The 22,647-nt window shown below is 44.8% G+C and overlaps 1 protein-coding gene across 1 annotated transcript; it reads right to left on the bottom strand.

The window, feature by feature from the left end:
• Positions 1–795: 795 nt before the first annotated feature.
• LOC130985091 (tetrahydroberberine oxidase-like) lies at positions 796–19,223 on the bottom strand. The gene is made up of 2 exons (XM_057907863.1): positions 18,335–19,223; positions 796–1,960 (listed from the first exon to the last, which is right to left on the bottom strand). Exons 1-2 carry the CDS (start codon positions 19,052–19,054, stop codon positions 1,091–1,093), a joined length of 1,590 nt encoding a protein of 529 aa, XP_057763846.1. The 5' UTR covers positions 19,055–19,223; the 3' UTR covers positions 796–1,090.
• Between the last annotated feature and the right edge of the window lie 3,424 nt (positions 19,224–22,647).

Below are 22,647 nucleotides of genomic sequence, written 5' to 3'. Positions count from 1 at the left end.
AATTAGAAATCTTGAAAGAACTTAACAATTAAGAATATCGTAGCTAATTATTCAGCTACCCTTCTTATCAGAGTATTCTAAAATACTAGTAGTATTTTCAAGATCTAATCAAAATTAAAATTTGGTGTCCAGTATTCGTATCTTAATTCTTAAGCAGGGGGTTCTTAATAAATAAAAATAATACGTCTGATCTCTTGTTTCTTAGATGAATTGAAATTTTAAGAATATTTCAAGATCGATTGAATATTTTTTATTCTGTAGACTAATATTTATCTAATCCCACAATTTCAATGAGATAAGAATCAAGCAAAACTAGCTTAAATAATGGAAATAATCAGAAGCATTGGGATATCCAAAAGATTTAATACATCTAATTAAATAAATAAGAGATTAGGTAGTCTTATTATTTTTATCTATCAAGTTAAATAATTCAGAGTAAAACGACCTTAAAATGATAAAATTGAAGAAATACTACTCTTAATTAAGGATAAAAATATTCAATCATGCATTTTATCAATCAAGCAAACTAAACGCTCCCTAATTGTATCACTTTATTATAGTAAATGCATACAAATTTTTGAAACATAACACAATTTTTACAAACCCTAGACGAAATCTAATTTGAGAGCCAATTAAACGAATTCATTTATTTTTAAATAGATATATTATAGTTTTTAAAAAAATAAAAAAAATGAAAAAAAAATGATGCTCATACATAACAGTAGATATAACGGTTGAAACTATCGTTATAAATAGCGCTCATATATAACGCTTGTCTTAACGCTCAAACAACCGTTATAAAATAAATGTTCATAGATAACGTATGGCTTAACGGTTGATCACTAATACCGTTATATATATCGCTAATAGATAACGCTCATACATAACGCTTAACTTTGTACTGTTATATATATATTTGGATAACAGTACATACATAACAGAACTTTGTAAAACCGTTATATATTAAAAGTGCGCTCATACATAACGGTTTTTGACCAAAACCGTTATGTATGAACCGTTATCCCTATTTTATTTTTTAGTAGTGTCTTATTCATATTCAAACACATGCTCTCATCCCCTCCTAAAATTTTCAAATTAATTTCCCACTTTTTCCACTTGGAATGCTCTGTTCGTTTCTGAAGAAATTGTGAGGATCAACCATGGTCTTAACCAGAACAAGACGATCGAAATTGTTCTTGTAATACTTCTTCCCCCAAACACTCGCCTGCGCGTAGCTCGTCTTCCCCACAACGTTGTTGACTCCGAGGTCGAGATCTCTGTAGTTGAGATACGCTGACCTCGGAGCCGTCGAGACGTAAGGAGTCATGTAATCGTAAAGCCTCCTCGACCAGCTTAGGTAGCCGTCCGAATTCTCTTCTTCCCAACGGACTAGATAAGCGAAGAAGTACAGATTGCCAGCTCTATGAGGGAAAGGAATGGCGGAGTCGGAGATCTCCGCCATTCTCCCACCGTACGGCATCATGGTGATGAACAAATTCCCCTTATCCTCTGCTCGGTAAAATTGCTCCCATATGCCTTGAATGGCGTATTGAGGAATTGGTGTCTGCACATAGTCTGATTTTTGCTTCGAGTATGCCGGTTGGGGCTGAGTTCTGTTGAGCAGGATTTGCGGCGGCGCGTCGATGGGGTAGCCGCCGATGTAGAGTGTGGAATTGATCCAGCTCGTCTCGGTGCAGTTTTCTCTCACTAGGCCGAGCTCGGGGAAGCTTCGTCGCATCAGCGGCAGCAGCGTGTCGATGGGGCCGAGGAATAGCGACACGAAGGAGGCGTCGATGGTCGGGTCGGAACTCAACCGGGTTATCAAGATTGCGATGAACAAATCTTTGTCGAGGTTGGGAGCGATGTATTGCCAGCGGTCGATGAGTTGAGTTGCGTTTTGTTCTAGGGTTTTGTCCACTGTGAAAACAGTCACCCTTTCTGGTACATCTACTAGTTCAACCTGTTGAAATTAAATTAATTTCAATTATATCATCCCCTTCTAGAACTATTTTTTGAGAATTGAGAAGGTATATATGCGATTCTACCCAATTTAATCAAACGTCTCATTTAAAAATTAAGGAAGAAAAAAAAAAGAATAGAAAATTGGTGACAATGATATCTGTGCATGAAATTTAAAAGGAGAATCGTAACTTTCAAGATGAAAGCTATACTTAATTAGTGTTAATTAAGTGTTTAAAATTCCTTATTTTTGTCAAATATAGGATTGTAGCATCCCTAAGGAGGATTTTTTTGTCAAAAATTGAGCAGAATCGTAACTTTCATTATTTTTTCAAAAGGAGAACTATGAAATTTAAAAATGAGAATTATATATTACGGAATTCGGAATTCAAAAATGAAAACTGGTGAGGAGCAATATATGCAGAGTAGGGAGAGAGTACAAATCAGAGGAACCACTCTCATCAGAAGAGCCGTATGGGTCAGAAGAACCATTTATACCAGAAGGGTGTCATCCATCAGAGGAATGACTCTAGCCAGAGGAGTCATCCGCACCAGAGAAGTCATGCTTGACAGAGGAGCCCTCTCCTCCAGAGAAATCATCCGCGCCGGAAAAGTCACCATCGTCAGGGAGGTCATCGTCATCAGAAAAGTCAACTCCATCAGAGAAGTCACTACCGCCAGAGGAGACGCCCTTGCCAGAGAAGACGTGTTTACCAGAGGAGTCCCTCATGCCAGAGATGTCAATATCACCAGAGAAGACGCCTTCGCCAGAGAAGACATTTCCATCAGAGGAGCCAATAAACGCGCGGGAAGGTCTCCCGCGTATTATCGAAATTACCAACGTACCCTTCCACCACGCAGGTCGCATGCACCGAAGATGTTTTTACTATTTTACCCCTCCGCTTGTAAATCTATAAATAGGGTCCGAGCTCGTGTATTATTTTTTACGCTATCTCATATTTTTAATACAACAGTCATTTTTCTCTCTCGTATTAAGTTTCCGATCATTCTACTTCGCTCTTTCCGATCAGTTCCAATAGGTATAGTTTACTGTTTCATCGTGTAGTTTTAGGTGTTGGTTTCATTAAACACCAACTGGCGCCGTCTGTGGGAAAGCTACTGAATTAAGACGTGAGATTACGGTCGCCGGCGTACGCAGATCTGTGAATTCAATCGGATTTGCGGGCGTTGGCACCGATTGGTCCGAATAATCTGGATATCCAGCTATGTTTAATCGTTTAATTGCGTTTTCTGGTTTAATATGTGGTTAATCTGTTGAGTTCTGCGTTGATTTGTGTTTTGGGTGCATGGGGAAATGTGGCGACGGGCGTAAAACATGAATCAGGGGAAATTTACGTTTATTCACCGTTTGTTTGGGGTAGTTATCTGCGAATAAGGGGTTCTCTTGTAGAATTGAGGTTCTCTTCGCCGATCTAATGTTTTGCATGAGGAAATTGTGATTGGGTGCTCTGTTCCGATTGTGTTCGTCGTTTCCTTATGGATCCCCGATATTTTGGGTTTATGTTGCTTGTATGTGGTTGTTTTGCGCATTAGTGCGATAATTGTGGGCGATCTTCATGTTTTATCTTGTTTGCGGTGAAGCGTGTGGTTATTACTGTTAATTCATGGGTTTGCATCGATAATACGCCGATTAGTACTTTGTTTCTGTTGTGTTCGGGTTCGCGTTGCTAACCCGTGAATATTCTTTGTTTGCGATTGATAATTACCGTTACTTCCTATGTTTCGGTGACTAATCCTCGCTTTGTATCGCTGAATCGGGGGTGATAATCTGTTTTGGTTACGTTAAGTTCTGTGCCGGGGGCTTATAGACGTTTTTCGTTAAGGGAAGGGGTTTATGGGCGTTTTCCATGTTTTTCGTGGTTGATCTTCGATTTCGATGATTGAATTGGAAGTTCTGTTCTGTTCCTGATATATTGAGGTTTCTTGCTGAGGATCTATGGGTTTTGTGGCTAGTCTTCGATCTCAAGAGTATTTGTGGTCGTCGATGCAAGGGATTTATCTCAGTAATATGATAATTAAACACTTTGTCTTTGTTGCGATGAAATTCGTATTGCTATTTTGTGAATGATCTTCACTTATGGGAAATGATTATTCATGATTCTCCATGTTTTCCTTGATTAATCTTCGAATTATTAGCTTCGTCTCTTACATAATTATTTTTCTTATCATGTTTAATGCAATCGCGCTAACATATCTTCTGGTGGTAGCTCTGCTTGTATTTATCTCTGGGTATTTTGCGTCTGTTGAAGTTTTACTGAGGGCTCTGTTTTCTCAATCTATACTCTGGGTTTATTTCCCCGAGTGTAGAATTACTTGGAAGGGAATTTTTTAACGGTCTCTGCACCGGAAGCTGGGATTTCTTATTGGATTTCTTACATTGAGACTCCAATCGGTAGTAAGGGGTTTATTCTTTCGTCATTAGAATGGTTTCTCACTTTGTTTATGTGTAGGTACCATGGGATCATCAGATGCACACCGCAACCTAGAAAGGGAGTTCGACTCCGCTGCTCTCACCACTGAGATGCCACCTTCATTGTTCCCGGGCCTCCAGGGCAATGCTACCTTCACTGCCCCACCAGGGTTTCAGGCTATCCCCGCCACTCCGTTGACTGGGTTGAATGCAAGCCTCCAGAGATCTGCTCTGGTGACTCCAGGATCTGACATGCCATGCTTAACTCCCGCGTCTGGAGCGGGACAAATCACGTTTGGATCGATGGAACAGATGATGGCGCTGCTTCACTACTCCGCTGTGCGTCAGGCACTAGGAACTCCCATGTTGTCCGCTGTTCCCACTGTAGCTCCACTGGGGGGAACGGCTACTCTGCAGGGCGCTGAGGCCCCACCTCCCGCTGCTCAGGAGGTAAACACTTTAGCAATCAACAAACAAGCTGCGGTGCCTCTGGAAGTACAAGGGGACCCTGCTGACAGGGAAGTGGAAAGAAGACCAGAGGGGAGCCGGGTCAGACTTAACAGTGTGGTGAGAAAGGAGAGGGTTGACGAGTCTGATAGTCAATCCGTCTCTTTGGTGTTCGAGGAAGAGAGACCGAGGGAGAAAGCTCGGCTAAAAAACCAAGTGTCTCAGCTAAAACATCAACTCCAGGATCTGGAGGAATCACTGAGGGAGAAATCCCGAAGGGAGGACAGGGAACAAAGGTCAGGAAAATCGCACCGGGTGGAAAAGTCCCATCGATCGGAAAAATCACGCTACACAGAGAGGTCAGAGGAAAGAGAGCCGGAGTATTCCTCTGGCAGACATGAATATAGAGTCCACAAGCGCCACGCTCATGAAGTACCCAGGGACAGAAGGGAACAGGGGAGGCATAAGGGGGACAAGAGAGCTAAGACATCGAGGTTCCACCCGATCCACAACCGCAGTCCTTTCTCGGACGATATTTTGGCAGATGCCTTACCTAGAAGCTACAAGCCCATCTCACTGGATTACGATGGCACTACCGATCCGGAGGTACACCTCAATCGGTTTGAAGGGTTGGTTACGTTGCACATGTACACGGAGGGCATCAAGTGCCGGATCTTCTCCACTACCCTTACTGGACCAGCCCAGTTATGGTTTGGGACGCTGCCCCCAAATTCCATTCACTCTTTCGAAGAATTACAGACTCGTTTTTTGCGTCAATTCGCGAGTTCACGGAGGGTAGGGAAATCAGCCCTTTCGCTGATGGATATTAAGCAGGAGCAAGGAGAAACGCTTCGGGAGTACACAGCAAGGTTTAATCTTGCTGCTCTGGAGGTGCCAGAGGCAGAATCGCAAATTAAAAACTGCGCCTATGTCAGAGGACTCAGGCCAGGAATCTTTTTTGACGAATTACAAATTCGACCAGCAAGGGATTTTGATGACATCATGGCAAGGCTGCCGGGGTATCTACAGTTGGAGGACGCCAAAATGGCGAGGAAGGTGGAAAATGAGAAACACAGAATCAAGAAAGCTGAGGAAGCACCCGAACGACAAAGACAGCAGGATAGGGCCCCATTCAGAGGGTTGCCTCCTAGGGTACTCCCACCTCAGGGAGGAATGCCATCTAATCAACAGCGCACAGTGAATGAAGTAACGAGGTTTACCGAATACACGCCCTTGATTAAACCACAAGAAGAAATTTTTCATCTAATAAAGGATCAGCCGTTCTTTAGGGCACCGGGGACTTACCGGACTGGGCCGCCGCAGGAAGGGCCTAATAATAAGTTGTGTGAATATCACAATTCCTTCGGGCATTACACGAAATATTGTGGACATCTTAAGCACCAATTGGAGTTATTGGTGCGCCAGGGGTGTCTCGACCACTTCATTGACAGGGGAAATGAAGGTCAGAGGAGGACTGATCAGAGGGATCAGCGGGATCAGAGAGATCAGCGAGATCAGAGGGAGCAAAGAAATAACCGGGATCAGCGACGAGAGCAGGGGAACAACAACAGAGATCGCAGGCTCGATGATAACCAGGATAATCGCAGAGAAGGGGCAGATAGACAAAATCTTCCCCCCCCCCATATAGGAGGGAAGTTCACATGATTTGTGGGGAAAACGGGATGCCCACATCAAATAGGGCTAAAAAGCAAGTCGTCAGAGCAGTCAAAGCAGGGTATTATCCTAAAAGGGTCATGGAAGTCACCAGCGCGGCAGAGGAGCCGGCAATCACTTTTGGATCAGAGGATATACGCACATTAATGTATCCACATGATGATGCGTTGGTCATCACGGCAGACATTGCTGGTTGCATTATTCACCGCATTTTCGTGGATTCGGGCAGCGCTGTAAACATCTTGTACAAGGAATGTCTCCAAAATATGGGAATTAACGCTCATGTTGAGCCGACAAATGCTCCTCTGTTTGGGTTTGGAGGAGAGATGGTCATGCCCTTGGGGTATGTAGAGCTGCCGTTGATTCTTGGCAGTACAGCGGCGGGCAACAAAACAAGGATGGTACGTTTCTTAGTGGTGGATATGCCTAAACCTTCGTACAATGTCATACTCGGCCGGCCCGCTCTGACGGCGTTCAAGGCGGTAATCTCTTTGTTTCACCTAAAAATGAAGTTTCCAATCGAGGGTGGAAGAGTGGGAGAAGTTTGTGGCGATCAGACGACATCAAAAGCATGCCACGTGCAAATGCTCACGCAGTCAGCGGGGCAGAAAAGGGAAAGATGGACAGAGGGGTCGAACGCCCGGAAGAGGGGGAAAGTGGGCGAGGTGCATGCCCCAGCAGAGGAACGCCAAGAGTTAGCGGATTTATTAAAAGACAGAGACTCCACAGAGAAAACCGCGCTGGTGTCCACTAGCGATGTTTGCAATATGATAGAGTTATTTCCAGGGAAAGAGGGTTTCCAGACTAAGATTGGATCGGCCATGAGTGATCAAGTCAGAGAAGAGCTCATTGGTTGTCTTCGACGAAATGCGGATGTGTTCGCTTTTAGTACCTCAGATTTGAAGGGAATCGATAGAGGGTTGGCGGAGCATTGCCTCAACGTGGACCCTAAGGTCAAGCCGGTAAAGCAACGGACAAGGAATTTTGGGGCTGAAAAGGACGCTGCCATCAGAGAGCAGGTCTATGAATTATTGAAAGCTGGGCATATTGTAGAAGTGCAATACCCAGAGTGGATCTCAAACGCAGTGATGGTACCCAAGAAAACAAACACCTGGAGGATGTGTGTGGACTTCCGAGATTTAAACGCTGCTTGTCCGAAGGACCACTATCCTCTGCCGAGGATTGACCAATTAGTGGACTCCACTTCAGGATGTGCCTTATTATCCATGATGGATGCGTACCAAGGGTATCATCAGGTAAAGATGAACAGGGGAGACATAGCCAAAACGGCCTTTGCCGTCTGTTGCGGAGTATATGGGTGGAAGAGTATGCCGTTCGGTCTGAAGAATGCAGGAGCCACATATCAGCGGATGATGGAGAAAATTTTCAAAGAACAGCTTGCTAAGAATATCTCAGTATACGTAGACGATATGCTCGTACGGAGTAACAGGGCAGAGGACCATGTGGCAGATCTGGAAGAAATCTTCACGGTAGTCAGAGATCACAGACTCATGTTGAACCCAGCCAAGTGCACTTTTGGGGTCACAACAGGGAAATTCTTGGGGTATAAAGTCACGCCAGCAGGGATTGAGGTCAACGCCGACAAGGTCAAAGCTATTTTGGAAATGACACCGCCTAGAGGAATCAAGGAGGTGCAGACTCTGAACGGGCGTATCACTGCCCTAAGCAGGTTTATATCGAGATCGGCAGAACGGAGCATGCCGTTTTTCAAAGTGTTGAGGAAGGGAGCCAAATTTTTGTGGACAGAGGAATGCCGCGCAGCATTTGAGGATCTTAAAGTATACCTAGCGAAACTCCCAACCCTGACCAAGCCGGTCCCGGGAGAAACGTTGTATTTATACATAGCTATGGGGGAGGAGTCAATCAGCTCTGTGCTAATCAGAGAGGAAGGAAGTCATCAGAGACCTATCTATTTTGTCAGCAGAATTATTCAGGGCCCTGAGCTCAACTACACAGAGATCGAGAAGGCGGCTCTGGCGGTCATGATCACGGCAAGAAAGCTGAGGCCTTATTTCCTTTCACATCGAGTGGTGGTACGCACGTCTCTACCTTTTAAACAAGTTTTGGGGCGCGCGGATTTGTCGGGAAGAATGGTCAAATGGGCTGTGGAACTAGGGGAATATGATGTAGAGTACGAGCCACGAACGGCGATCAAGGCACAGGCATTGGCAGACTTCATACAAGAAACAACTCGTCGTCCCATACCAGAGTTCTGGGTGGCTTATGTGGATGGGTCAGTGACAAAAGAGGGGTGCGGAATTGGGGTTTATATTACTTCGCCGGGTTATGGGACATACCAGTTCGCCATCAAATTCACCTGTCGGTTATCTAACAATGAGGCGGAGTATGAGGCCGTGGTCAGAGGGGCTCATATCCTATCAGAGCTGAAAGCTGAGTGTGTCATTATAAAGACAGACTCCAAGTTGGTTGCACAACAATTCTCGGGAAGTTATAATGTCAAGGATCAGAGGATGAAGGCGTACCATACCAAAATTAGCGAAATGAAAGAAAAATTCATGGAGTTCAAGCTCGAACAGATCTCTCGGGAAGAGAACACGAAGGCCGACCTACTGGCGCGCATGGCTAGCGCAGTAGAGCAAACTTGGAGCGACGAGATTATTTTACTCTGTGATACCAGAGAGATGGAAACTTCGCAGGTGTTCTCGGTAGAAATCAGGGATGATTGGCGGGCTCCGATTATACACTTTCTGAAGACAGGGGAACGACTAAGCAGAGAATCCAACCAAAGGGCCCGCTATGAGAATTACTGCCTAATCAATGATCAACTCTTCAAAAGATCTTTTACTCAACCTCTGCTAAAATGTTTATCGCCAGAGGAAGCTAACTTTGCTCTGAAAGAGATTCATGCAGGTTGCTGCGGCGGGCACACCGGATTTCGAGACCTTGTACGCAAGATCATTCGGGCAGGTTTTTACTGGCCTCACATCAACCAGGAAGCCAGAGAGTTTGTCCGCAAGTGTGAAGCTTGCCAGCGGCATGCCGGGAAAATCAACATACCAGGGGAGCCCATGGGTGTAATGTACGCCGCTTGTCCGTTTGATAAATGGGGTATTGATATAGTTGGGAAGCTGCCTACAGCACCTGGAGGGAAATGCTTTCTCATTGTGGCAGTGGACTATTTTTCCAAATGGGTCGAAGCTGAGGCCGTGAGCAAGATCGATGAAGTTACAGTGGAACGTTTTATCTGGAGGAATATCTGCTGCAGATTCGGAGTGCCACGCATCATCGTGTCTGATAATGGGACTCAATTTACGGGGCAACGGGTTGCGGACTTCTGCGATCGAATGGATATCACACAGCGTTTTGTCTCGGTGGCTCATCCACAGGCAAATGGACAAGTAGAATTGGCTAATAGGACCATATGTGAGGGCATCAAGAAGAGGCTAAATCAGAGCAGAGGGAAGTGGGTGGAGGAGCTGGATACCGTTCTTTGGGCTTACCGAACCAGTCCAAAAACGGCGACAGGGGAGGCACCATTCACGCTGGTGTATGGATCCAATGCGGTGATACCAGCAGAGGCACGACTAGAATCATACCGGATTACCACGTATGACACTGAGCACAATGAGGAGCTCCGCCGAGCAGCGCTGGACTTGGTGGAAGCACAGAGGGAGGAAGCCCGTATCAGAGCGGCCAAGTACAAAGGCATCATCAAGGCGGGATATGACAAAAGGGTCAGAGTGAGGAAATTGTCGAAGGGAGATTTGGTTCTCAAGCGAGCTGATGCATTAAAGGCGGTGGGTAAGTTCGAAGCCAATTGGGAAGGGCCATACATCGTCACAGAGGTTTTGGGAGGCGGTGCGTACATATTGTCGGATTCAGACGGCAGAGCTCTACCCAGACCATGGAATATAAACACACTCAAAAAGTTCTATGTATAACTGCTTCTTAGCAGGAGTAATCACTTGTAGACCGGATACTCTTTTTCCCCACAGGGGTTTTAACGAGGTTCGGGGCCATAATATCAATAAAACATATATGTGGTTCTAGGGAATTCCCTGGTGTTGTGTTTGTTTATTTCAACTTTTGTTTTCTTACATTACATATGCTACCTAACATGTTCGTGCAGAGCACTGCACATGTCACCAGAGGGGGGAGTAGGGTGTATACCCATAGTCCTCAATTTTTAAATTCAAAATGCAAACTGCTTCTTAGCAGGACAAGGGAGAAATAAATACAAAAACTGCTTCTTAGCAGGCCAAAGGGAAAACAAGCATCAGGGATGGACGTATCTCTTTCCACGATCCAACACTCCGAGTTCTTCTTCGTGGCTGGGACACGCTCACCTTTCAGATCTACTCCAACTCTACTCTGTGTATGCAGAATACCAAGAAAAACAACAAGTCAAAATGCCAAAAAGAAAGAATACAGAGGAGGAACAAACTAGAGGCCAGATCTGAGGAGCCAACGCTCAGATCCGGAAACCCAACGCCCAGATCTGGGAAATCAACGTCTAGATCTGAGGAGCCTGATTATAAAACACTCAAGCAAGGGAACTCCACTCGTTACAACCACAAAGTTAGAGATCTACACCAGAAGCACAGGGGAAAAGGCGGAGCCCTCGGGGATGTGAGTGTTTAGAGGGGAAATTCCCTTACCTGAGTGCCTTACAACCGATCTAGGGAGGCAAAACATCAACAGAATCCAGGGTTGGAAGGATCGGAAGAGGATATATATAGAGGCGATTCTGGGCTTAAGAAATGGGCTAAGGGATAATGGGCCCGCATGAGCTTATGGGCCGGAGAAGGGTGTAAGAAATAATTGGGCCAACATGTTCATAACAGAGTATTGCACATGTCACCAGAGGGGGGAGTAGGGTGTATACCCATAGGTCCCAATTTTTAAATTCAAAAAGCGCTTCTCAGCAAGACTAGGGCAAATCAGAGGAATTACGCTCCACCAGAGCAGAAGGGTCACGCTCAACCAGAACAGAGAGGTTGCTGACAATCGTAAGCCGCGAAAGTTGGTTGTGCCATCCGGGCCCTCCATGCTCCGCGCAGAGGTTGCTGACAATCGTAAGCCGCGAAAGTTGGTTGTGCCAGTCGGGCCTTCCATGCTCCGCGCAGAGATAGCACTTAATCGTAAGCCGCGAAAGTTGGTTGCACCCCCCGGGTTTTCCATGCTCCGCGCAGAGGTTGCTTTAACCGTAAGCCACGAAAGTTGGTGGCACCCCCCGGGTCCTCCATGCTCCGTGCAGGGTGTTCTTTCAATCGTAAGCCGCGAAAGTTGGTCGTGCCAACCGGGCCTTCCATGCTCCGCGCAGAGGTGGCACATAATCGTAAGCCGCGAAAGTTGGTTACACCCCCCGGGTCCTCCATGCTCCGCGCAGAGGTTGTCCTTAACTGTAAGTCACGAGAGGTGGTGTGCACCCCCCGGGTCTGCCAAGCCTCGTGCAGGGTGTTCACTTAACCGTAAGCCATGGAAGGTGGTGTGCATCCCCCGGGTCTGCCAAACTCCGTGCAGGGTGGACCTTTAACCGTAAGCCACGAAAGTTGGTCGCACCCCCCGGGTCTTCCATGCTCCGTGCAGGGGGTTACTATTCAATCGTAAGCCGCGAAAGTTGGTTGCGCCATCCGGGCCTTCCATGCTCCGCGCAGAGGTGGCACATAATCATAAGCCGCGAAAGTTGGTTACACCCCCCGGGTCCTCCATGCTCCGCGCAGAGGTTGTCCTTAACCGTAAGTCACGAGAGGTGGTATGCACCCCCCGGGTCTGCCAAGCCTCGTGCAGGGTGTTCATTTAATCGTAAGCCGTGAAAGTTGGTCGTGCCACCCGGGCCTTCCATGCTCCACGCAGAGGGTTACTATTTAATCGTAAGCCGTGAAAGTTGGTCGTGCCACCCGGGCCTTCCATGCTCCACGCAGAGGGTTACTATTTAATCGTAAGCCGTGAAAGTTGGTCGTGCCACCCGGGCCTTCCATGCTCCACGCAGAGGGTTACTATTTAATCGTAAGCCGTGAAAGTTGGTCGTGCCACCCGGGCCTTCCATGCTCCACGCAGAGGGTTACTATTTAATCGTAAGCCGCGAAAGTTGGTTGCACCCTCCGGGTCTTCCATGCTCCGCGCAGAGTGCTCAAGCTTGAATGGGAAGCAGCTTGGATGGGAAGCAGCTCGGATGGGAAGCAGCGCGGATGGGAAGCACGAAATCGCCAGCAAAGAAATCAACCAAATCCTCGTCAGAGGAGGCGGTGAAATCTTTTCCAGAAGAATCAACCAAATCCTCGTCAGAGGAGGCGGTGAAATCCTTCCTAGAAGAGTTAACCAAATCCTCGCCAGAGGAGTCATCACCATCCTCACCAGAGGAGGCATCATCATCCTCGCCAGAGGGGTCATCACAATCCTCGCCAGAGGAGTCATCACAATCCTCGCCAGAGGAGTCATCTCAATCCTCGCCAGAGGAGTCGTCTCAATCCTCGCCAGAGGAGTCATCACAATCCTCGCCAGAGGAGTCATCTCAATCCTCGCCAGAGGAGTCATCTCAATCCTCGCCAGAGGAGTCGTCACAATCCTCGCCAGAGGAGTCATCACAATCCTCGCCAGAGGAGTCATCTCAATCCTCGTCAGAGGAGTCATCTCAATCCTCGCCAGAGGAGTCGTCATAATCTTCGCCAGAGGAGTCATCATGATCCTCGCCAGAGGAGTCATCTCAATCCGCAGAAGAGGAGTCATCACAAGAAATTAAAGCAATTCCAAGGGAGGGGATTAGAGAAGCACCAACAACAATCATAACAAACCAATTCAAATCAACAGGGGAAAGACGGAAATATAAACCCCACCTCAACAGGCAGCGAAAACAACACAAATAACAGAGATAAAAGAAGCAAGGAGGGGAACGAAATTTCATTAAAGCACGCTCAAGAAGCAAAGCTGTACATCAAAAACTGGCGGTAAGTGTTTAATTGATGCAAATTAAAGAGTTACAAAATTCTCTTTTGGTAAAGTCAGGAGAGAAAGGGGAAACATCAAGAGGGAGGAACAGGGGCAACTTGGGCAACAGCAGAGGAGACGGGAGCAGAGGCAGAGGGAGCCCGGGAAGGAACACCACTTGCAGAAGCATGACCCGAAATAGTTTTCTCTGAGAACACGGGCAACAGGCCAGTCTCCTTCGCTTGGGGAAGACGAACTCCCAAATCCAACAACGGTGCAGCCTCCTGCACATACAGATCCTCATTCTGGTACAGGTTGAACAGCTGTTCCACCGCGGCAGAGGAAGAGGCAGAGTCGGTGAAGGCAGAAGCCGTTAAGTCAGAGGGCAAGGGAGGCTCCAGGCCGAACTGAGAAAATGTTCGAGAACTCTCGCCAGAGGGATCCCGCAGCCGGTTCACAAAGCGCGCCAGGGTAGCAGAGAACGCAGGCGCATATATGGGAGCAGAAGGTAGCAAGTCAGATCCAATCCCAAGAGAAAAATAGGGAATGGCTTTCTCTAGCACCGGGTACCACCACTCTGGCTTCTCTGGAGAATGCGCAGGGATCCCCATCCGCTTATTTATCTCCTCATCCTGGAGGTTATCCATCAAGGCTTTGAAATTCAAAGTGGCAAGTTGTTCCGGGGTGGCCCCCGCCATCTCCAATGCCTTGGAAGCTGTTTGCTCTATCACATAAGCAAAGAGGGGTCCAAAATCTGCCAAGTACTCGGGGGTCTTTTTGAAAGCCTCCAGAGTACCTTCCAGCATCAACCCCAGGAAATGTTGACCCCGCGGAGACAAGAAATACTCCAGGCGTTGATCTCGAGCCCCCAGAACGAACGCGCGGTTCTGAGCTTCCATAAGTATCCTCTTCCAACCCCGCCTGGCTTCCCTGTAGTCTCTTTCATAACCAGCTTTGAACCTGGCTAAGCTTTCGTGGCTCTCCTTTGTGGCTCTCGACAACTCGGAGGCCAAGGACGCTCTCTCCACCTCCACCTGAGCTAATTTATCTTTCAAATCAGCGATCTCCGCTTCAGCTTTACTCAGACGCTCTACTACCCCGGCGACATCATCATCACGCTTGGCGATGTCCGCCTGTTCCTTCTCCCGTTCTTTCTCAGCCGTCTCGTAGTCATGAAGGCACTTAACAGCCCCCCACATCCCTGACTCCACCTGCAAGAAGATAAAAGGGGTTCCGACAAAACCGTAAAAAGGTTAGTAATTTAAAAAATTCTTAATAAGGAGCATAAGATGCAGGATACCTGAAGAGCCAACCGGCAGAGCTGAGTAGCTAAAGCCGGTCGGGTCAGCTTCACCATTTTCTCTTGGTCCTTCGAGTGGACACGAGCTATCAAGGCGTCAATCAATTCCTGCCCCGATAAACTCGAAATCGGCCCAGGAACAAGATCCTCTGGTTCGTCAGTCGAGGGCACCACAGCTTTGCCCTTACCCTTTCCACCGACAGAGGGGAGAACCTTGGAACCACCAGCTGACTTCTTCGCTGGCCCTTTGCCCTTGTCCCCAGCAGGAGTGAGGATCTTCACACCACCAGCAGACCTCCTCGCTGGCTCTGAGGACTTGCCAGTCTTTTTCAGGCTTTCCTGTCTCTCCTTCTCACCCATAGAGATCAGGGAACCTCTCTTCCGCTTCTTCGTAAGATCAGCAAGGGTGGCATCTGGAGCCGAATCAGGCGAAGGAACCTCATCGGTAATATCCACGACTTGGATATCTTCTTCGCGGGAGCCAGCGGCATCACCAGCACTGGAGCGCCCACTTCTGTGAACAAGAGCCCCCACATTAACTTCCTCCGCATCAAAGGAGTGCGAGGCTTCCACATTTCCCTCTGGGATTTCAACTACAGGGGGAATGGGGATCAGTTGGGAACCAGCAGGCTGCTCCGAGGGACTTGTTCCGGAAGCAGAACCGCCCGAGCCATGTGCTCCGCGGCCAGCAAGAGAAGGGGTGTCAGGCAAATTGTCCCCACATTTCGATCTCCAAGACATATCTGCAAACCAAAATTTTACACCATTAAAAGCAGGGTAACAAGAGCTAATGTATTTTCTAATGTATATTTTTTACCTATTGATCTCTCTGGATACAGGGGAAACAGACCATTATATGCCAGAGAGGAATTGTTCTCGGCCAGGTACCTACAGTCTAGAGGGTGGGCCTTATTCATAGCATTAAGGTGAGCTATAATATTCTGGTCACGAGTAGAAGGGACTTCGGAAGAGGCTGGTTTATAAGTAGTGCGACTTGTATGCCATTCCAGCTCCGAAGCACCATAATCGCGCCAGTTGCCGAAAGGGGTGCGCACATAACAATAATATTTCAGGAAACCCTTATCGAAAGAATTCAGAGAGGAAAGGAAGGTGGTAGGATATTTCGGGTGAGCAGCAAAGCTATACAGGGGATTGCCCTGCATGCGGAGAGTCTGGGTCTGACAGAACAATTTGGCGGTGTCCCCAACACCGTGAGCTCGGCATAAAACATGAAAGGCATATAATCTCCGAATGGCAGAAGGAGCGACTTGAAAAAAGGGGATGTGAAAATAGTTACAAACATCAACCAGCAGAATAGGAGGAGGGAGTCTCAAACCAGCATCTATTTGAGCTTTCCAAACAACTATCACCTTGGGATGACGAAGGCTTTCAGGAGGCGTTGAATCCTTACAAAAGGCCTCGAATTTTAAACCATCAGGACGCCTACATTTGCTTTTCAATTTTTCCACCTCCGCGACACTAAGGCGGGATGGAGGAATACGTTTGGGGGGTAGGCGGGGCTTTTTCCCTTTTCTCCTAGGTGGAGAAGGAGGAGGTGCAGTTTGAGATTCGTCAGAAGTAGAGGGGGAAGGAAGATTTTCAGGATCTGCCCGCGTTGGGGAGGAAGATGAAGGGTCTTGGGCAGAAGGAGAGGGCGAGCGAGAGGGTTGAGGGGCGGAGGTGCAGGCCATGATGGGAGATGCCAACCCTAGGGTTTCTAGCACGCTCAATCAGAGCACCAACAGTTATACCACTACACTACGATTAAATACAAAATTGCAGTGAAGAGGATACGCGAGTTACCTAGACCGGAAAAAGATGGACGGTAAAACCTGGAGCAGAAGGGTCGTGGGAGAATGCCGGAACAGTGAGGAAATCGCCGAAAAATGCAGAAAATTCGCTCGGAAAACTTGGAGAAGAAGAATAGTGAAAAAAGGGGAGTTCGAATCGGCTAAGTAAGATTGTACGCGGGTAACCACCAGCACGCGGGATGAACGGCACGTGGCATAAGGAAGAAATCAACGGATGGGAATTTATACGGAAAGACGAAAGGACGCAAAGGTTAAAAAGTAACCTCGGGTACGGGGAAAATACTGTAGACTGAGCAGACATTTAATGCGGATGACGTCATCCACGCGGGCGAGTCCTCTGACTAGTTGCACCTCTCCAGAGTGAACTAGCCAGACTAGGGAGCGGGAGTAACAAAAATGCCAGAGAACAATTTACAGGGTCTCTTTTTACTCTCATAATGTCAAAATGTCAAAATGCTTATGTCTTTATGATTTACAGGGGCCAAGGAAAACAACAAAGCTTTGATGCTGATAACACACCACTGGTTGAACGTGAAGAATACTCGGTTCAACCAGACTAGAGGGGGGAGTGGTTGGTGAGGAGCAATATATGCAGAGTAGGGAGAGAGTACAAATCAGAGGAACCACTCTCATCAGAAGAGCCGTATGGGTCAGAAGAACCATTTATACCAGAAGGGTGTCATCCATCAGAGGAATGACTCTAGCCAGAGGAGTCATCCGCACCAGAGAAGTCATGCTTGACAGAGGAGCCCTCTCCTCCAGAGAAATCATCCGCGCCGGAAAAGTCACCATCGTCAGGGAGGTCATCGTCATCAGAAAAGTCAACTCCATCAGAGAAGTCACTACCGCCAGAGGAGACGCCCTTGCCAGAGAAGACGTGTTTACCAGAGGAGTCCCTCATGCCAGAGATGTCAATATCACCAGAGAAGACGCCTTCGCCAGAGAAGACATTTCCATCAGAGGAGCCAATAAACGCGCGGGAAGGTCTCCCGCGTATTATCGAAATTACCAACGTACCCTTCCACCACGCAGGTCGCATGCACCGAAGATGTTTTTACTATTTTACCCCTCCGCTTGTAAATCTATAAATAGGGTCCGAGCTCGTGTATTATTTTTTACGCTATCTCATATTTTTAATACAACAGTCATTTTTCTCTCTCGTATTAAGTTTCCGATCATTCTACTTCGCTCTTTCCGATCAGTTCCAATAGGTATAGTTTACTGTTTCATCGTGTAGTTTTAGGTGTTGGTTTCATTAAACACCAAAAACTATGGCTTCTATTTTTTAAATTCACACTCCTATCTCAGGCCGCGATGAAAGCTATAATCCTTATTTTGATGTGTTAGATCCTTATTTTCAGATTTTATACTCCCTCCGTCCCGGCCAAGACGCTACATTTGCTTTTCGGCACGAGGTTTAAGGAGTTGTAAATTAATGTTTTAAGTGTGTAATAATAAAGTGATAAAGTAGGAGAGAGAAAGTAATAAAGTAATAAAATAAGGAAGAGAAAGTAATAAAGTGATAAAGTAGGAAAGAGAAAGTAATAAATAAATACTTAATTAGTGTTAATTAAGTGTTTAAAATTCCTTATTTTTGTCAAATATAGAAATGTAGCATCTTCGTTGGGACGGCTCGAAAAAGAATATGTAGCATTTTGTGTGGGACGGAGGAAATAACATATAATCATCATTTTCAAATTCCATAAGATATAGTAATTTTTTTTAAAAAATAAACACTAAAAGTTATGATCCCGTTTTAACAATGAGCTCGTATGCTTTGTTAAGACAGAGGAATCACAATACCTTCCAGGCAACAACTACACCAAAGCTAGCAGCTCCGCCGCCTCTGATAGCCCAGAACAGATCTTCGCCCATTGATTTCCTGTCAAGAATTCTGCCATTAACGTCTACTATTCTTGCATCGATCACATGATCGGCAGCCAAGCCGTACTTCCTCTGCATGAAGCCGTAGCCTCCTCCGCTGAAGTGGCCTCCGACGCCAATGGTCAGGCAACCGCCGGCCGGAAATCCAAGAACCGGACTTTTCTCCGCGATTCTGTAATACAAAGAGCCGATGGTGGCGCCGGCTTCGACCCACGCGGTTTTGGCCTCGGCGTCGACTGTGATTTCACTGAGATTGATCAAATCAATCATCACAAACGGGACTTGTGATACATAAGATAGTCCCTCGGAGTCATGGCCGCCGCTTCGAGTTCTGATCTCGAGGCCGGTTTTTTTAGCGCAGCGTATCACCGGCGGGATCTGAGATTCGTGTTCCGGGGTTATGATCACCTGCGGCTTTGGTGTAGATTCGGAAGCATATCTGAGGTTGAAGATGGAATATTTCAAGATGGAAGTGTATGATGAATTGCTTGCGGTGTAGACAACGTTGGAGCTGTCGAATTTCTCAGACAGGCAATGTAGGAAATCTTGGTGGTGGTCGGCGGCGGCGGAAGCTGCTGCCCATGAGCATGAGATGAGAAGAAGAAGCAAAGTGAGAGGAGAAATGGTTGGGGTTTTCATGGTTTAGGGATGATGAGATTGTGTTTGTGGGAAGTGGTTTGTGTTTTTTTATTTTTTTTAATCTTCTTTTTGTTGATTTATTTATAGATGGAGTATGGGCAGATCATTGTATCAGAGCTTGCATTACACTATTAAACTAACATTACAAGTTTGAATTAGAAAGCAAGGTTTGAAATTGTATGCTTCTCCCCTGAGAAATGTTTAGGCCAATTTTAATATTATCCAAAAGTGGACCACTTTAGCTAGGCACGGAATTTAATAAAAAGGATGATGATTTTGATGTAATAGAGAAATGGTCCCACCACTTTATAAGATGTGTGGCTGAAATTGAATTTGGAGTGAGTTTTTTGTAAATAAAGAGTGTTTATAAGGATAAAAGATTAAAGTGGATGGTGGGACGTCCATTTCTATAAAAGGAAAGTGATACACTTTTTGTGGACGCCCAATATAGTAAAAGTGGTTCACTTTTGGCTGACGAAGGGAGTATGATTTATTTGATACGTGACTAGGATTTATCTAATTTCTCGTTTTTAATGAGATATGAGTCAAGTAAAACTAACTCAAATAATAGAAATTATAAAAAAATCTTGTGATATTCTAAAATTTTAATTCATTTTTAAAAAGTGAGAGATTAGCCTTGCTATTTTAGTTTCTTAATATACAAGATACGCCCTATAAGTATTTACTTAGATTAGCTTAGCATGGAAATGTCAACATTCTAATTTGAAAATTATTTTGAAGTTCGAATTTCATCCAAATACATGATACATGAGTATAGTGGGTGGGTTTGTAATGATCATCCCACAGTTTTTGACGACCATCACTTATATATTAATCTTTTGGTCATGGTTTCTCAAAATAAATAATTCCCCCATGCATATGTCATATTTATACCTAGAATCTTTCAGCATAAACTTTAATAAAAAGTGGTTAAGAATGAATGCATATGAGGAATTGCTTCGAGTGTAGAGAACTGCAGAAATGGATGAACCGGATTTGTTTTCAAGGCACTGAATGAATGCATGGTGAGACGATGTGTTGTTGGAGGCAGCCGATGAGAGAGAAAGTAGGAGGGAGAAGAGGAGAGAGAATGACACTGCAATTCTTGAACAACTCATTGTCTGAAAATGTTGTGGTTTTTGATATTATAATGAGGGTTTTGAGTTGGGATTATATAGAGAAAATTTTGATGTATGTGGGGCAGACACGTTTGATGCAAATCGGATAATAATTAGATATAGTATAATTCAAATATTTTTTTTTCCCAACATTTTACCTTGAAAATTTCAAAGAAGGTAACGTATTCGTGTTGAGGTAAATCCACCTTAATGTGAGATGTCCCACAAGCCTACAACTTTTGACAAAGGTGTAGATGAATAGTGTTGCATTAATTGCAACATTTACATTGGAAAAAAATTTGCAGCAAACAGCCTACCTTGCTTCTCGGAAATGTGGCGATTACAATATCTGCCAGCCTCCTCCTATTACAGCATTCTACGATTGCGGCTATAGGGGAAGACATTTGCAGCTCAATTCCTCTATAAATTGAGGCTCATTCTGCCGAATGAAAGTGTGCAAAGTAGAAGAGTACTGTAAGGCAAAACAAAGTGTGCAAAGTAGAAGAGTGTAAGGCAAAACAAGAGAGAGTTTGGTGAGTGCATTTTGAGAGAAGAAAAGTGTGAGGAAAAATCATAGGATTTTTCATCTCTCTTAAAATAGTAGCTCAGTCCTCTTGTGTTTTCTAAGTTATTAAACTTGAGATTTGTGTTTCCCCTATTTTGTGTAGGGAGAATTTTGTAAGCCTACGTACTATATACAGTGGAAGATTTCTATCTAGACTACGGTCTCCTGGTTTTTCCCAATTTGGATTTTCCACGTAAAAATTCTTGTCTCATATTTTCTTATATTTTGCACCAAATATTTTTTCTTGGTTTGGATCCCATTTTGTAATCCAGCAAGAGGAAAAAGAATTATCCTGGTTCCGCTGTGCAAGTGTCATTTATTTTGACACTCTTGAATATTTTTTCACCACTTTTCCCAACAATTCGACCTCTGACAAATCTACTTGATTAATACTGCTAATTTCGTGCATGATCTTTGCATTATACTTATATAAGTGTTGTAGGCGGGCGGGGTGATATTTAATTAAGCACGTGTCGTTTAACATTGTTTTGGGATAACTAATATAATTAATTAACGTGTATAAAATATTAGTAATTGTTAAGTACATAAGGGGAAATATATATGACATTGATCACATAAATTTAATGTCTAAATTAGCTGCGATTTGAGTTTAAAATGAGCTGGTGGAACTAATTAATCTTAAACTCTTCTCCTTTAAATGTTGCCCGGCCGATCGCCGTCGGTAATTGCGTTACCGACGAGTAAATCACCACAGACGGCGATTTGCCGCCGACAACTACTTTACCGGCCGTCGTGCCGTCAATACCGACGGCAAATCGTTGTCGGTAATCTCTATTTTTTTTTGTAGTGTTTACATGTAACTACTATTTGTAGGTGCGATTTGAATAAAATCCCACTTTTATATTTAATCTATATTTACATTTATTTTTTGAAGGAAAAAGGTGACTTTATTACGAGCACAAGTATAAAAAATGGACAAGATTCTCCACAAAGGATGGAGGTTCATTTCAAACATACATAGAAATAAAATCCTTTGTCGACTTAGTTAAACGATGAGCTAGCATCCTGTTTGTTTCTCGTCTAACGTGCTTTAGCTTGAAATTTGGTTGAGATGCCAACATCATTTCACCATGAAAACGAATCAAACTATGGAGTCAAACGTGTGTGTTGGTTTAGCGGCAGTTAATTGGTGATTAAGTTACTCTTTAATTGAATCTCTCATTGCATGCCATGCTTTATCGATTTATTGCGAATATTAATATTATTTGACTATATTGATTGTTAACTTTTTACATTTTAAATTTCAGATATCTTTGTATAGTGCAATAGTCAACATCCTTTTTAGCACATAACATGTCTGCATTTCACATTTGAGATGCTACATTTTCGCAGGTGCTTTAATGCTAAGTTTCACATTGTTTTGTAATTAAATCCCCTAATGTGATTGTAACTCAACTCACGATTGCATATGCAGATTAATAGACAACGTCAATGTAACGTTATTCTAGAAGATACTATTATTGAAGAAATTTAGGGATATCTATTTGAAAATCCTTAGTAGCAACTCACCAATAATAATAATAAAAAAAATAAGTAGAAAAGTACTTTAGTAGTATGTATTTGAATTTTCTTTCATGTTAATTTATTTAATACAGTATTAATTTAGACTTTAATTTCAAAGTTACTAGAACCTTGCAGCCTGATGTGTGTATTTTAGCTGCTTAGTTTAGTGTGCGTTTCGCCTTGGTTTTATGTGATTTTGCATGGTTTGCACTGTTTTGGCGTAGAAATACGAGGAATTGGAGATGGAGCTTGGAGATGGAAGGAATTAAAGAAAAGCAAGCTTTTGATGGAGATTGGGGTGGAAATTGAAGATTTTAGAGATTGGACTTGAAAATAATTGTTTCAAATTTAATTAAGTCCAAAACTCATATTTTTAAGTATTTTGG

Source organism: Salvia miltiorrhiza, chromosome 5, assembly GCF_028751815.1.
Source record: "Salvia miltiorrhiza cultivar Shanhuang (shh) chromosome 5, IMPLAD_Smil_shh, whole genome shotgun sequence".
NCBI lineage: Eukaryota > Viridiplantae > Streptophyta > Magnoliopsida > Lamiales > Lamiaceae > Salvia > Salvia miltiorrhiza.
The sequence above is the reverse complement of the archived record's forward strand: the minus strand, read 5'-3'. Positions and strand labels throughout refer to the sequence as shown.

Excerpts from the sequence above, each read along its gene's own strand:
- LOC130985091 (XM_057907863.1), bottom strand. The coding sequence starts at position 19,054 with ATGAAAACCCCAACCATTTCTCCTCTCACTTTGCTTCTTCTTCTCATC. Across the intron at positions 1,961-18,334 it reads GTGTAGTTGTTGCCTGGAAG|GTTGAACTAGTAGATGTACC; the intron begins GTATTGTGATTC and ends TAATTTCAACAG.